Source organism: Lycium barbarum, chromosome 3, assembly GCF_019175385.1.
Source record: "Lycium barbarum isolate Lr01 chromosome 3, ASM1917538v2, whole genome shotgun sequence".
NCBI classification, from domain to species: Eukaryota; Viridiplantae; Streptophyta; class Magnoliopsida; order Solanales; family Solanaceae; genus Lycium; species Lycium barbarum.
The window spans coordinates 57,482,592-57,498,040 of record NC_083339.1 but is presented as its reverse complement, the minus strand read 5'-3'; the positions used below and the strand labels follow the sequence as shown (position 1 = coordinate 57,498,040).

General features: G+C 38.7%; 1 protein-coding gene across 1 annotated transcript; it reads right to left on the bottom strand.

The window, feature by feature from the left end:
* Positions 1–5,683: 5,683 nt before the first annotated feature.
* Positions 5,684–10,148, bottom strand: LOC132631287 (protein LURP-one-related 10-like). Its single transcript, XM_060346880.1, has 3 exons — positions 9,733–10,148; positions 6,591–6,818; positions 5,684–5,943 (listed from the first exon to the last, which is right to left on the bottom strand). Exons 1-3 carry the CDS (start codon positions 9,964–9,966, stop codon positions 5,782–5,784), a joined length of 624 nt encoding a protein of 207 aa, XP_060202863.1. The 5' UTR covers positions 9,967–10,148; the 3' UTR covers positions 5,684–5,781.
* Between the last annotated feature and the right edge of the window lie 5,301 nt (positions 10,149–15,449).

The window sequence follows — 15,449 nt, the reverse complement described above, 5'->3', positions numbered from 1 at the left end:
CCAAACCTCAAAAAATTGAAACCGAAAGAACCGAACCGAACTAGTTTGGTTCGGTGTTCGGTGTCCACCTTCAAAAAACCGAAACCAAAATAGCAAAACCGAAATTTGATAAAACCGAACCGTAGAACTGAACACCCACCCCTACCCTATCCAACCCTCACCCCCACCCCCACCCCATCCTCACCCCACCCACCCCTGCCCCCCCAACCCCCTCCCCCCCACCCAAAAAAATTGAAACAAAGTTTTGAATTTTTTTTTTGTTATTTTTTGCACCACCCCACCCCCACTCCACCCCTGCCCCCAGCCCATCCCACCCACCCTTCCCCAACCCCGACCCCTCCCAAAAAAAATTTAATTTTGTTTTGAAAAAAAAGTTTTGAATTTTGTTTTTGCACCACCCCACCCCACCCCACCCCTGCCCCTGCCCCACCCCCACGCCACCCACCCTGCCCCCCACCCCACACCTCTCCCAAAAAATTAATTTTGTTTTGAAAAAAAAGTTTTGAGTTTTTTTTTTTTGGTTTTTTGCACCACCCTACCCCACCCCTGCCCCATGCCACCCCACCCACCCTGCCCCCACCCCACCCCCTCAAAAAAAAAATTAATTTTGTTTTGAAAAAAAAGTTTTGAATATTTTTTTTTTTGGTTTTTTGCACCACCCCACCCCCTGCACCACGCCACCCACCCCTGCACCCCCCCCAAAAAAAAATTAATTTTGTTTTAAAAAAAAAGTTTTTATTTTTTATTTTTTTTTGGTTTTTTGCCCCACCCCCACTCCCTTTCCCGACACCCCACCACCCCCTCCAAAACAAATTAAGGGTGGGGGGTGGGTGGTTGTGGGGGTTGGTGTGGTATGGGTCCACACCGGGGGGGGAGGTTGGTGTGGTATGGGTCCACACCGGGGGGGGAGGTTGGGGAGGAGGGATGTGGTGGTTTAGAAAATTCAGAAAAAAATTAAATACTTCAACAAAAAAAAAAATTAAGGGTGGGAGTGGGGGTGGGAGGTGGGGTGGGGGTGGGGTGGGGGTGGAGTTTTGGGGCTTGAGTGGGTATTTTCCTGAAAATATTTTCTACCAACCAAACGAACATGAGAAAATAAGTAAGAAATTCACTTATTTTCCTCTATCCAAACGAACATGAGAAAATAAGTAGAAATTCACTTATTTTCAACAACAACAACAACAACAACATACCCAGTGAAATCCCACAATGTGAGGTCTGGGGAGGGTAAAGTGTACGCAAACCATACCCCTATCTCGGAAGACAGGGAGGCTGTTTCCGAAAGACCCTCGGCTCAAGAGAAATCACAACGAGAAAGGTTAGATAAGCACAAGCAGTTCAAAGCAGAATGCAAATGAAACTAAAGAAAGCGAATAAGTCAGAATAAAGCAGTCTGAAAAAAAGGGAACAGTAGCTACCACAGATAAATAAGATAATCAAAGTACAAGAAACCACATATAGTAGCAAGAAACAAAGGGCAATAGACTATAGATCGAAACAACGACTACCTACTAGCCTTCTACCCTAATCTGAGTCCTCCAAAACCTCCTATCTAGGGTCATGTCCTCGGTAAGCTGAACCTGCGCCATGTCTTGTCTCAGCACCTCTCCCCAATACTTTTTCGGCCTACCCCGACCTCTTCTGAAACCATCCATAGCTAACCTCTCACACCTCCGCACTGGAGCGTCTCTGCCTCTCCTCCTCACATGCCCAAACCATCTCAGCCTCGCTTCCCTCATCTTGTCCTCCACTGATGCTACTCCAACCTTATCCCGGATATCGTCATTCCTAATCCTACCTCGCCTGGTGTGCCCACATATCCATCGCAGCATTCTCATTTCCGCAACTTTCATCTTTTGGACATGAGAGCTCTTGACTGCCCAACACTCTGCCCCGTACAACAAGGTCGGTCTCACAACCACTTTGTAGAACCTGCCTTTAAGTTTTAGTGGCACCTTCTTATCACACAGCACTACTGAAGCAAGCCTCCATTTCATCCACCCTGCGCCAATACGATGTGAGACATCATCATCAATATCCCCATTTTCTTGTATAATAGACCCGAGATATTTGAAATTTCTTTTCTTTAGGATGACCTGGGTACCACGCCTCACTTCCACGCCAGACTCATGTGTCAAGTCACTGAACTTGCATTCCATGTACTCTGTCTTGGTCCTACTCAACTTGAACCCTTTAGACTTCAGAGTTTGTCTCCAGACCTCCAGCTTAGCGTTCACTCCGCTGCGTGTCTCGTCGATCAAGACTATGTCATCCGCAAATAACATACACCATGGCACCTCACCTTGAATTCGCCGCGTCAGACAATCCATCACTAGAGCAAATAAAAATGGGCTTTGAGTTGATCCTTGGTGCAACTTTATCTCCACTGGGAAGTACTCCGAGTCTCCTCCCACTGTCCTTACCCTGGTCTTGGCTCCCTCATTCTTGTCCTTGATCTCCCTAGTGTACGCTACAGGTACACCTTTGGCCTCCAAGCATCTCCATAAAACCTCTCTTGGCACTTTGTCGTAAGCCTTTTCTAGGTCGATGAAAACCATGTGCAGGTCCTTCTTCCTCTCCCTATACTGCTCCACCAGTCTCCTCATAAGATGGATGGCTTTTGTAGTCGAGCGCCCCGACATGAATCCGAACTGGTTCTCTAAACTGGGCACGCCTATTCTCACCCTCATCTCCACCACCCTTTCCCACACCTTCATAGTGTGACTTATCAGCTTGATCCCTCTATAGTTGCTGCAACTTTGAATATCACCTTTGTTCTTATACAAAGGGACCATCATACTCCACCTCCATTCCTCAGGCATCTTCGCCGTCTTAAAAATAACATTAAACAATCCAGTCAACCACTCTAAACCTGCCCTGCCCGCACTCTTTCAAAACTCCCCAGGGATCTCGTCAGGACCGGTAGCTCTTCCCCTGCGCATCCTGCGAACAACACCCTTAACCTCCTCCACCTTTATACTCCTACAATACCCAAAGTCGCGGCGCCTCTCAGAGTACTCCAAATCTCCCAACACAATGTCTCTCTCACCTTCCTCGTTCAAGAGTTTATGGAAGTATGACTGCCATCTCCGTCTAATGAGAGCTTCCTCTACCAATACTTTTCCATCCTCGTCCTTGACGCACTTTACTCGATCCAAGTCCCATGCCTTTCTCTCCCTCACCTTGGCTAGCCTGAACAACTTCTTATCCCCGCCTTTGTCCTCTAGTTCTGCATATAGACTTTCGAAAGCTGCCGTTTTTGCCGCCGAAACTGCCAACTTTGCTTCCTTTCTCGCAATCTTATATGTTTCCCTATTCGTCCGCTTCTCCTCCTCATCTTTGCTGTCTACCAACCTCGCGTACGCCACTTTCTTTGCTTCCACCTTTCCCTGGACTTCTCCATTCCACCACCAGTCCCCACGTCGCCTACCACGGCGACCTCTCGAGACTCCCAGGACATCTCTAGTTGTTTCCCTAATGCAGCTCGCCGTCCTATCCCACATACTGCTCGTGTCCCCCCTACTCTCCCAAGCCCCCATAGCCATCAACTTCTCCCCCATCTCTTGGGCACTCGACAAAGTCAGACTCCCCCACCTGATCCTTGGCAGGTCATCCGCGACCCTCTTCCTCTTCTTCCTCGTAATCCCCAAATCCATCACCAAAAGCTTATGTTGGGTCGTAAGGTTCGCACCCGGAATGACCTTACAGTCTTTACAAAGACCTTTATCCTCTTTTCTAAGGAGCAAAAAATCTATCTGCGTCGCAGTCGTCGAACTACGAAAGGTTACCAAGTGTTTCTCCCTCTTCGGGAAACGCGAGTTGGCTACTACCAATCCAAAGGCTTTAGCGAAATCCAGAAGTGTGACTCCTCCTCCATTCCTGACTCCGAGGCCGAAACCTCCATGCTCATCATCATAACCCCCCGAGGTTGAGCCGATGTGTCCATTGAAATCTCCCCCTATGAATAACTTCTCGGTGGGCGGTATACCTCCCACCACTTCATCCAAATCCTCCCAGAAGCGCCTCTTCTCCTCCTCGTCCAAGCCCGCTTGTGGCGCGTAAGCACTAATAATGTTCAAGGTAAACCCTTCCACAACTAACTTAACCGCCATCATCCGGTCATTTACCCTCCTAACCTCTATGGCCTGGTCCCTTAGCTCACTATCTACTAAAATACCTACCCCATTCCTATACATTGACTTACCCGAGAACCATAACTTATACCCGTCCACATCCTTAGCTTTAGATCCTGCCCATTTGGTCTCTTGGATGCAAGCTATATTGATCTTCCTGTCCTTAAGAATCGTAACTAGCTCTATAGACTTTCTCGTCAAATTCCCAATGTTCCAGGACCCTACTCTCAACCTAGACGCTCTCTGACCCCACTTACCCCCTCTAACCCTAGCCCCCATCCCCGACCGAGAACATGACCCTAGTCTACCATCACTCACTATAGCCACTAAGGGGAATAAAAGAAAATCAAAGATCTATCTAAAACAAACAAGAATCAATACTAAAGCACAGTTATCAAGAGACTATATGCAAGTCAGGTTACTATGACAAGAAAGATAGCACTATAAGCTAAAGGAATAAAGGCAAGAATTTAAAGTCAAGAGTCAAGAATGTGTAGCAGGCAGGATTTAACAAGGTTAAAAGACACATGAATTAATATGAGCCACCAGAGGTACCAACTCCAGGTGAAAACAATTTCAAAACAAAAAAACAAAAAAAACCTGTTCCACGCCGGAGTACTGTTCACGCTGGAGCACTGTTCACTGCCAGGAAGGAGGGTGGTTCGCTGCCAGGAAGGAGGGGGTGGGGCGGGGTGGGGTGTTGTTACCGTTGAGAGATGGAAGAGAGAGAAAGTGAAATACCATGAGTCCTTTTAAATTACTGAAGAGAAAAGTATTTGGTCTTCCAAAATTCACTTATTTTTCAAAAACACATTTTCCAGAAAAACATTTTCCTTCATACCGAACACACCCTAAATATAAAAAGGGATTGCGGCAAAGAGAAAAGTATATCTAACTCTATATGATCCCTTGAGAGGGTTTTAAAAGAGAAAGCGGGCCAAGGTTCAATCCTTAAGCCTAAGATAAAATTTATACCATAGATTCGCATTATAATCAATTGATTCTAGTGTTTTGTGTATCTGGAGTGTAAATTGTGTGTGTCTCGAGTGTGTTTGTGTATGTCAAGTTTTACAGTTAATCAGTCTATGTTGTATAAACACTAAATTTATACAAATATACATTGTTTATACATCAATTATACATTGTATGTTAAGGTAGCTCTAAAATGTATACACTAGTGTATATGATATGCACATCTCTCTCTCTCACGCTCAATCTCACTATCTCTTTCTTTTCTCTCTCTTTTAGAGATGAATATTTTAAGTATGATTTCTTCTTTTTTTAAAATATTCTATGTTTTTAATTCACATTTTTGAAATGTAATGGAAACTGCTCTGTTTTTATATTTGAGAACTTCTTCGATTTGGGTTGAAAATTTAAAATGTTATGTGGCTCACGTTGTTTTGGGGTTAAAGATATGTTTTTCACTGCTGAAAGCTCTCTAGGATGAAAATTTATTTAAAATAGGTGGTACTAGTCGATTTCAGTTTTATGGGTAGCATGTGTGATTGTTAAATTTAATGTAACAAATAAGATTAAAGCTCGAAACATGACGCAAACAATATAAAATGTCGAATATCATATTCACACCAATATACTAAAAAAAATGGCCAAAGAATTAACAAAGGAAAAAAAAATGCTAGATTCATTAGTGTGTTGAGGAATGACTGCTGCTTTTCCCTGAGCTCGCGATCTCTTGGAGGATAACTATAAGTGAAACTATGAAGGCATGATCCACGTTCGGATTCACTCTCACCATGAATTTGTCTCTTCCTAGGAATATACTTCCTGCAGTATTGTTTTTATTCATCTGCAATTCCGAAATTGGAAAATGAAATTAATAAATAAATCAATCAAAAGTGTTGGGTATGTAATAGAAAAAACTAGTGACGAAAAAAAAAAATAGATGCCAAGAAACATAGATGTGAATCATTGCCTTCAACTCCAATAAAATGTACTACACTATGTAGTATTAATTTAAATTCTTTCAATATGCTATAGGTGTTACACCGTAAACATTGTCACAATGGATAAACTAGTACACTTTCGTTTCATTTTATAATATGACAGTATTTGATTATATACGAAATTTATAACATAAAAGAATTGAATATATACCATAAGTATAGAATTTATGATCTTGAATATGCCATTATATTTTATAATCATAAAAACATATCATTAAAGGTATAATAAGAAGTAGTATAAAATTTAAGAGTTTACAAATATAAAAAATTTAGAACAAAATAAGAAGGAGAATGTCATATTATACGAAAACAAAGAAGTATAACGGCACTTTATATCTATTGAATTAGAATTATGAATTTTATGACAAGTGCATGCAATCAACATTCATTACTGATTACTCTATATACTTATTCGGTTTAATTATCATATAAATATTCTCTTTCTAGCTAGCCAAAAAAATTAAAAAAAAGGGTAGGAAATAGTTTTTACCTGAGCTATTAGAGTGGATGACTGTCCGGCAAAAATATCACATTTTGACCCCATGTAGCTAGTCTTCATCCTAAAATCACAAACTTGTTCTGATATATTATTGGCTAAGAAAATGTCCAAGTTTGTGGTAAATTGGAACATTGAAGAAGTCTTGGCACTAAATATGAGGTCCTTTTCATCTGTGCTGTCTCCCTTAAAAGCTTGCCATGTGCTATGCCACGTAAAATTCTGCATCAAATAAATTTCATCAACACGTTGACAAGCACTCTATTATTTCAGAATAGGGCTGTTCAAAACCGACCGCTATCGATAATCCAACCGCAAAATTGACTTATAGCCTTATTGGTATTGGGTTATCGGATTAGTGGGTGGGGAATGAATTTAAATTTTATAATTAACGGCTTATCGGTGCGGGGGACGGATTACTCAATTTTCTTATTGGGTAAACCGTTAACCCGTTAAGAATTTATCATATTTTATTATATTTTTACCCCTAAACATATAAAATATGTATGGCAATTATAATTTGTAAACCTAAAGCTAATCCTCAGCACTGGGGATGCCTTCGTTTTTTGTCATTGATGAAGGTATAACACGTTCAAGAGGAAGAAGTTATTTGTCTAGTTACTTCTACAGGCGTTCTTCATAGTAGTACTTTGCCATGTTGGTTAGCTACTGGCATTCAGTTGTACATTTTAACCTTTTGCCTGTTGAGTGCTTAATCAATTAAAAGCAACTTTGATTTCATAAAATAAAATTAAAAAAAATGTTCATTTTTGCCTGGCAAGTTTTTTTGGTCATTCCCAAGTGTATTGGACCTAGCTAGACTTCTTTGTTAGTACCAGCTCTTGGCATATATTATTATGCATTGTAAACTAGTTTGAATGAAACACAACATGTACAGGGAATCTTGTCAATGATTAAAAAACTTTACTGTCTTGGCACACTAAAAGGCCAACTTATAAGTTATATATGTCTTCATAGAGTTACTTAGTTATTTTTAGTGTCGGATCTTCTTTCACTTATTTCATTTTCTCTTATATTTAGTCGATACACCTCCTGATAACCGTCCGATAATTGCTAATTCGATACCGAACCAACTGATATCTTATAGGTTGGCTAGCGGATTAGAACTTTTAAAAGCCGATAACCGTTAAGCCGAACCGTTACGTGTAATAATCCGTCCAATCCGCTCGATAAGCAGTCCTATTTGAGAAGTTTTAGAATAAAGGCTTAACGACTTCTCCATACATAATTTTGTAAACACGATTAATTTTTCGGTAATAGTACATTTTCAAATTAAAATGTCTATTTCTATAATTATATCAAGGAATAATTTTATGAACCTTCCTCCAAGTTTGATTTTATAACACTAACCTCTCTTGTGGTTTGCGGTATTTCGTTTGTTTTTCTGATTTTAAAGTATGTTCGATTGATTTCAATTATTTAGATGATTTATAATAACTAGGGGTAGGGGTGATATAGTAAAATATTTGTTATTGATCTTTAAGGGTGTGCTGAGTCAAATACTACGGACAAGTAAAAATGACGGAGGAGTAATATTTTAGTCATAGAAGGAGAAGATAAACTACAACAGCACCATCTTGTTTCCTACTACCTCCGTTCCAATTTAAGTGTCTTAGTTTGACTAGTACGAAGTTTAAAAAATAAAGAGAGATTTTTGAATCTTGTAGTCCTAAATTAAAGATATACATAATGTACTAAAACATTCTTTGAATCTTATGGTTATAAACTTGTTATGTAAGAGGTTTGAATTGTCGAACTTACTATGTAAGAGGTTTGAATTGTTATGTAAGAGGTTTGAATTGTTATAAACTTGTTATGTAAGAGGTTTGAATTTTTATGTAAGAGGTTTGAATTGTCCAACCGGTTCGTGGGTTTATCGTCATTTGAATACCCCCCACATTTGAACCCGTTTGCTCTCCCCAAACATCCATATGTTTCTTTCTCATATGAGCATTTAGTGTACCCGTTCCACCATCCTTACTAGTTTCTTGCCTAAAAACAAATACTTGTCCACATAAGGTATATTTAGCTGTTTGACTTTCTCTATCCTTAGTCATAAATTTCCAAATTTTAGCGGTTGCCTTACGAGTTCTAGGCGGTTTATCTTGCGTATATGATTGTGCAGGACATCATCATCATCAATTTCATTAAAAGTGTCGGTATAATGTTGTTGCATTGCCTCATGACTTAAAAGTGGATTATTTCCACCAACATTAATACCTAAATTAGGTGTTTCTTCCACAAATGTTTCCTCATTAAGCCCACCCTAACAATACCACTACTACCGGTACCACGTCTAAATCTCTTCGCCATTATTAAATAGAATTAATTTAAATCACAATCAAATAAATCACAAGAAAATAAATTGCAACAAATTAAATTACGTAAATTAAATTGCGAAAAATAAAGATAGAGTTGGAACGAAGGTACCAAATTGCCGGACTAATTTCCAACAAAGTGAAGGCGGCTAGAATTGCAAATCCACCAAAGCTACTTCGGATTGTTGCAAAATCACCAACTCCACCAACAATATTATAATTGCAAAATTAATAATTTAAACTATAATAAGACTTTATAATATTTATTTGAGAGAAATTTAAAGTGACTAATTGTTGCAAAGTAACTATAATTGAGAGATTGAGATTTAACCGGAAACCGGCCGGTTTGTTAACAGTTACCGGTCCGGTCTGGTTCAAGCCGGTTAACACGTGTGACATAGCCTGTAAATAGTTTTCGAAATTATGTGATGTAAATAATGCATATCTCTTATACTTAATGGGCCTATGCTGGCACGGGACTGCATCAAGCTGTTAATATGTAGCAGGTTTGATTCGCATGTTTGCATTTCACAACTTATGGCATATACTCGGAGACTGAAAATTAAGTAGCGAGTTTTGCAAATAAAGCTAATTGTATACCATTTAGACCTCCATGTTGGGGCCGTGTGCACCCCTAGTATAGAAAGAGGAATTTTTTCTGAGACAGCCTTAAAAGGAAAGTAAGACACTTATTGAGACGGAGTGAGTAATATTTTAGTTAAAATTTGTACTTTTATGTTTCTCTCAGTGTTTTTCATGTTCTGTTTGCAAAAACAACAATGACAAAATTGACATACCTTTCTTTTTAGGGTGAGAATTGGTACATCAGCAGCATCAAAGATGAGCACCTTGCTACGAAATAACCCAACAACACTTTGAATAGTGAAAACAATATTACCAAAATCATCTTTAACTTCATATCCATGCCCAGCCAAGAAGTAAACCTTCTTCTTTATTGATAGTTGAAGAGGCTGAGGAGAACAAAACTGTGGACCCATGACAATTGTTTTGTTATTATTAGCTCCTTCCATAATTGCAGCTTGATGATCCTAATAAATTAAATCCTTACAACTCTTTTGTTTTTTATTTCTCTTTGGGTATATAGACTAATATAGTAGTGATTAATTAAACGATTTCTACAAAAGAATCTGCTGGTATAACATAAAAAGGGTTATAAAAGAGGGTGATCAGAATGATACTAGTATAATTTATCTGCTACTTCTGGTCTATTATATTTATATTGGGCGCTGGAACCGTGTATGTACATTAAGTCAGATATTCAATAGTAAGGCTAGGACCGGAACAAAGCAACAAAAAGTTTACAATTGGCAATTGTGTATGCATACTAAGTCAGATAGATATTCACTTTACAGTACTTGTTGAAGAGTAGATAATTAAACAACATAGACACCAAGGTCTAAAGGTTGAAACGTAATCTTGGGATACATAGGATTTGGATAGACTAATGAAGTATGATAAGTCACGCAAAAATGCCATACTAGTCTCTTGGACTTTTAATTTTGATTCCAAGTATTTTATTTTTCTAAGACGACAATTTTGAGAAGTTCACGATGTCATCGTAGACCAACGAATTTTGAAGCTAGAAAAAGGGAGTATAGTAAAAGTCAGCACCTGAAAATATATGTACATTTTTTGACGATTTCCAAGAACATAATATGTCATGACTCATTTTCGTTGGCGGGAACTATTATTCAATTTTTTTTTCCCCTTCTAAAGTTATGCAAAAGTGGGTTTCTTTTACTCCCTCCGTTCCAAAAAGATTGTTTTATTTTGACTTAACAGGTAGTTTAAGAAATAAAGGAAGATTTTAGAAATGTATGGTCCAGAATAAACTTTAAATATTTGTGTGGCTATAAATCATCTCATAAAGTTAAATTGTTTCTAAATATAGAAATTTGCCAATCTTTTTGGGACAAACTGATAAGGAAAGTAAGACAATCTTTTTGGGACAAAGGGATATTTTATAGGAAAGGAAAATAAAATAACCTTTTTAACCCTTCTACTCTTCCGCTTCTTCTCTAATTCCTTTTCTTCATCAAGAACACCATAGTTCTTCAATTTTGGAAGCTTGAATTTGTTTAAGCCCGTGCCCTGTAACCTTTTGTTACTAGTTGATACTCACTTGAGCGTAACAAAATGTTTGAAACATGCTAACAGACGTACGATACAAGATATGTGGGACTTAGTGGAAGTGAATAAGGGGCTTAAATTGGACTTTCTCTCTCTTTACTAAATTCTCTCCGTGCAAGTCAAAGACCAACGACTATTAACTACCGTTAACGGCTAGTTTCTAGCCATTAAGAAAAACTCTGACCAACTTCATCGACTTTCCCCTCTTGCTCTACCCCATGAGTATCTCTATTGACATTTTTGGACCCCCACTCCATAAACCCCCAGACCCTCCTGATCTGATGACAGCAGGAAGCTCTTCTAAAACCCCTACTCTTCAAAAAGACCATTCTCTAGTACCTAATCAAGGAAAGGTGGGGGCGATGACCTATGTGGAGCCCTAACCCTAAACCCCTAAAACATCAAGAAAGGAAAGTTCAAACTGCAACATCGCCAACACGAAATAGTGGAAGGGAAGGCAGTTGTGGTCTTCGCTGAGGAGGAAAATGAGCTCCTTGCAGAATCTTGCAAATGGACATTCATTGGTATTTTCTCTAAAACTCGACCCCCTATTGAAAGAATTCGTACTGAATTTCCCAAAATTATCCCCATAAGAGGCATTGCCAAAATTGGGGCAAAGGATTTGAAACATGTGTTTATTGATGTGGACAATGAAGAGGATTTCAATTCCATATACTCTAATGATGTCATTACCTTCACGGGTGAAAACTCCATGAAAATTCAAAAATGGTCTACTAAGTTTAGAACTGGAGAAGAAACCCCCCTTGCTCCGATTTGGATTAACCTACCTGAGCTACCTTAGCATTATTATGAATGGGATGCTCTCTGTAGAATCATGGAATCAATAGGCAATCCCATTGTAATGGACAAAACAACTCTATAAAAAACTAGGCCCTCTACTGCTAAATTAAGAGTTGAAATAGACCTCTCCAAACCTTTGATCCATGAGTTAACTGTTGAAGTCGGGAATGCTCTTGGGAACTTAGAAAATTTTACTCAAAAAATTGAGTATGAAACCATTCCCTTATTTTGTTCACATTGTAAGATCAAAGGGAACTGTATAAACTTTTGTAGAATCCTGAACCCTGAGCAAAGTGCCCCAAGAGAGACCAACACTAGAAATGAAAATGCTCTTCATACTGACAAAAGAGGAAATCAAAAACAGCAAAACATGGGGAACAAAGGCAACAATAATCAGAATGCTCAGTACTGGAAAGAAAATAATTTTCAAAGGGCTAACAACAATGGTGCAACTGGTGCCAAGGCTTAAGATCAAAGAAGGAGTGATAATGGTCAGCTGCAGAATCCTATTACTAAGACATGAAATCATGTGGAAAGAAGAAAAGGAAGAGGGGGAAATAACAATAAATGGTCAAGGACTTCTGGCCATCAAAATGAAACCAACAGCTCTAATTTGAGTTTCAACAACAGGTTCAATAATCTTCAAAGTAAAGAGAAGACTGAGGAAACATAGGACAAGCAAAGATCCAAAGATACAAGAGAACAGTTGCAAAAAAAGGTAGCAGTGCAACCAGTCCCAAAGAGTACGAGATAGTACAAAGCTCAGGTTAACAAAAAGAAGGTGTTGAGTAATCCCTATGTTGGAAAAATGAATGTAAGGACCAGCAGAAGCAACAGAAATCTTGCTACACCATCTCTCAAAAATGTGGATGAACAAATGCAGAATGATGTTGCCAACCTAGTCTATGTCAATTAGGAAAAACTGGCTTTGTTGACAAAGAAACAAAAGAAGTTCCAAGACAAAGTTTCCATCCCTACAAATGTTCTCTTTAAAGATGAGATTCAACAACATTTACTTAATGAAGAGGTGATCACCATCAAAATAAATACTCCCAGAGAAATTCCCCAGATTGACATTCAGAAGATTTTAAAAGCTTCTGCAGATAGATTGGAAAAAATAGGTTTGCAGGAGATAGAGCCTGGTATTGGGATCAGGCATCAAGTAGTTGATATTACTACTGAGCAAGGTACCCTACTTGATCCTGACCCACCAGATGAAGAAGAAAGTTTCATTTAGGTTCTGGATCACTTCAAGAGAAAAGCATTATTGACAAAACCATGGACACTGACATGCTCATGGAATGTGCTGAAGAAGACAATCTCTCATCCAAATCAGATGATAAGATAATCAGGAGTCCTGACAACGAAGAATTCCCCCAGGATAAGCTCAGGAAAGTCCAGCAAAACATCACATACTTCAACAACTTGTCTCCAAGGAACAGTCGCACTGGTAGTTTTTTCAATAATGAAGAAGAAACTGCAACAATACAAATCTCTGAACAAATAGTCCCCTCCACCAATGTTAATAATGATTAATATCATTTCTTGGAACATCAAAGGGATAGGATCTTTTGGATCCTTAGAAAGACTAAATCTTATGATACATCAATTCTAAATTCCTTTAATGTATTTGCAGGAACCACTAGGTTACAATGGTAAACTTCACAAATACAGATGGAAAATGGGGATGCAAAATGCTTATAGCAATTACACCAACAAGATATGGATCTTCTGGAATAATACTATCCATGTAGACATCATTCCAGACAAAGAGCAACATGTTCTGCTAAGAGTTAACTGCTCTAATGAAACTCCTTTCATGTCATCTGTCATCTATGCAAAATGTACTGTGGGACAAAGAGAGGAACTATGGGCAGAGCTTAGAGAGATTGCTTCTACTTTTACAGAACCATAGGGAGCTGTTGGGGACTTTAATGTCATTTTCTCTCAAGATGAAAAAACTGGAGGAAGGCATCATAGAATGGAGGAAAGTCTGGATTTTGTTAATTGCCTCATGCATTATGGCCTCCAAGATGCTGGATTCTCAGGTGCCAAATATACTTGGTGTGACAATAGGGACCCCCCCCCCCCCCCCCCCCCCCCATATACTATATGGAAAAGACTAGACAGACTAGTCTATAATTCTCAATGGTTTGACTCTTTTAATGACTGCACTGTTAGTCATCTATCAAGATCATGCTCTGATCAAGTTACTCATCTATTAAGATCATGCTCTAATCATGCACCTTTGCTTTTGAAACTTAATAGTGAGTCTGTGCAGTTCATAAAGTACTTTAAATTCCTCAACTTTTGGACTAAGCATGTGGATTATGAGGAAGTGATAAGGCAAGCTTGGGAGGAACCTGTTTATGGTAACCCCCGATATATCCTCCATCAAAAGCTCAAAAGAACCTGCAAGTCCTTTAGTGTCTGGTCTAGACAAGCTTTTGGAGATATTTTTGAAGAACCTAAGAGACTTGAAGCCCAAATAAGGATTATGGAAGAAAACAGCATAACAGACAACTCTGAGGTTAACAGGTGCAATCTGTCAAGATGTAGAGCTCAGTATACCAGATTTATTAAGATTCATGATTCATTACTGAGACAAAAAGTAAGGATTAAATGGCTAGAAGAAGGAGATATCAACTCTGGTTACTTCCACAATGTCATAAAGGATAGAAAAAGAAAGCTGACTATCAAAATGATCATGGATGATGATGGGCAATGGCTTGAAGATAGTGATGCTATAGCTGAAGGAGCAGTCAGATACTATGAGAATATGTTCACTCAAGACACTCCCAATAACAATTTTGATGCCTTAAGCTGTCTCCAAAGGTGCATAATAGTAGAAGACAACATGATGCTAAATGTTGTGCTTACTCTACAAGAAATAAAAGCTTGTGTTTTCTCCCTTGTACCTGACAGTGCTCCAGGACCAGATGGTCTAAGTGGTAACTTCTATAAAAAACCTTGGAATATTATTGCTTCTGATTTACATAATGCCATTGTATCTGTTTTTGCTGGTGACAGATTGCCTAAATTCTACACACACACTTGTTTAGTTCTCATCCCTAAAATTGATCATCCTCAAACCTTTTATGATCTTAGACCTATTAGCTTGTGTAATGTGTCTAGTATTCATCAATTCTAGACTGTCTAGCATTTTTCCTAGAATTATTTCAAAAAAATCAAAGTGATTTTGTCAAAGGTATAACTATTTCTGAAAACATTTTTCTTGCTCAGGAAATCATAAGTGATATTAATAAACCTGCTAGAGGTGGTAATGTGGTCATAAAGCTTGATATGACCAAAGCTTATGATAGAGTTTCCTGGAATTTCCTTTGCATGGTTTTGAAGAAACTTGGCTTTTCTGAAAATTGGATTAATCTTATCAAAAACTACATTTCAAACAACTGGTATTCTGTCTTGATCAATGGAGGTAGAAATGGATTTTTTTCAAATCTTCTAGGGGTTTGAGACAAGGGGATCCCATATCCCCATCCCGTTTTATCTTAGGTGCTGAGCTGCTTTCTCATATGCTTAATGATCTTCACAGAAAACC

Coding starts and splice junctions, on each gene's coding strand:
- LOC132631287 (XM_060346880.1), bottom strand. CDS start 9,966: ATGGAAGGAGCTAATAATAACAAAACAATTGTCATGGGTCCACAGTTT. Junction 6,819..9,732: donor TTCTCACCCTAAAAAGAAAG/GTATGTCAATTT, acceptor TATTTGATGCAG/AATTTTACGTGGCATAGCAC. Junction 5,944..6,590: donor CATCCACTCTAATAGCTCAG/GTAAAAACTATT, acceptor TCGGAATTGCAG/ATGAATAAAAACAATACTGC.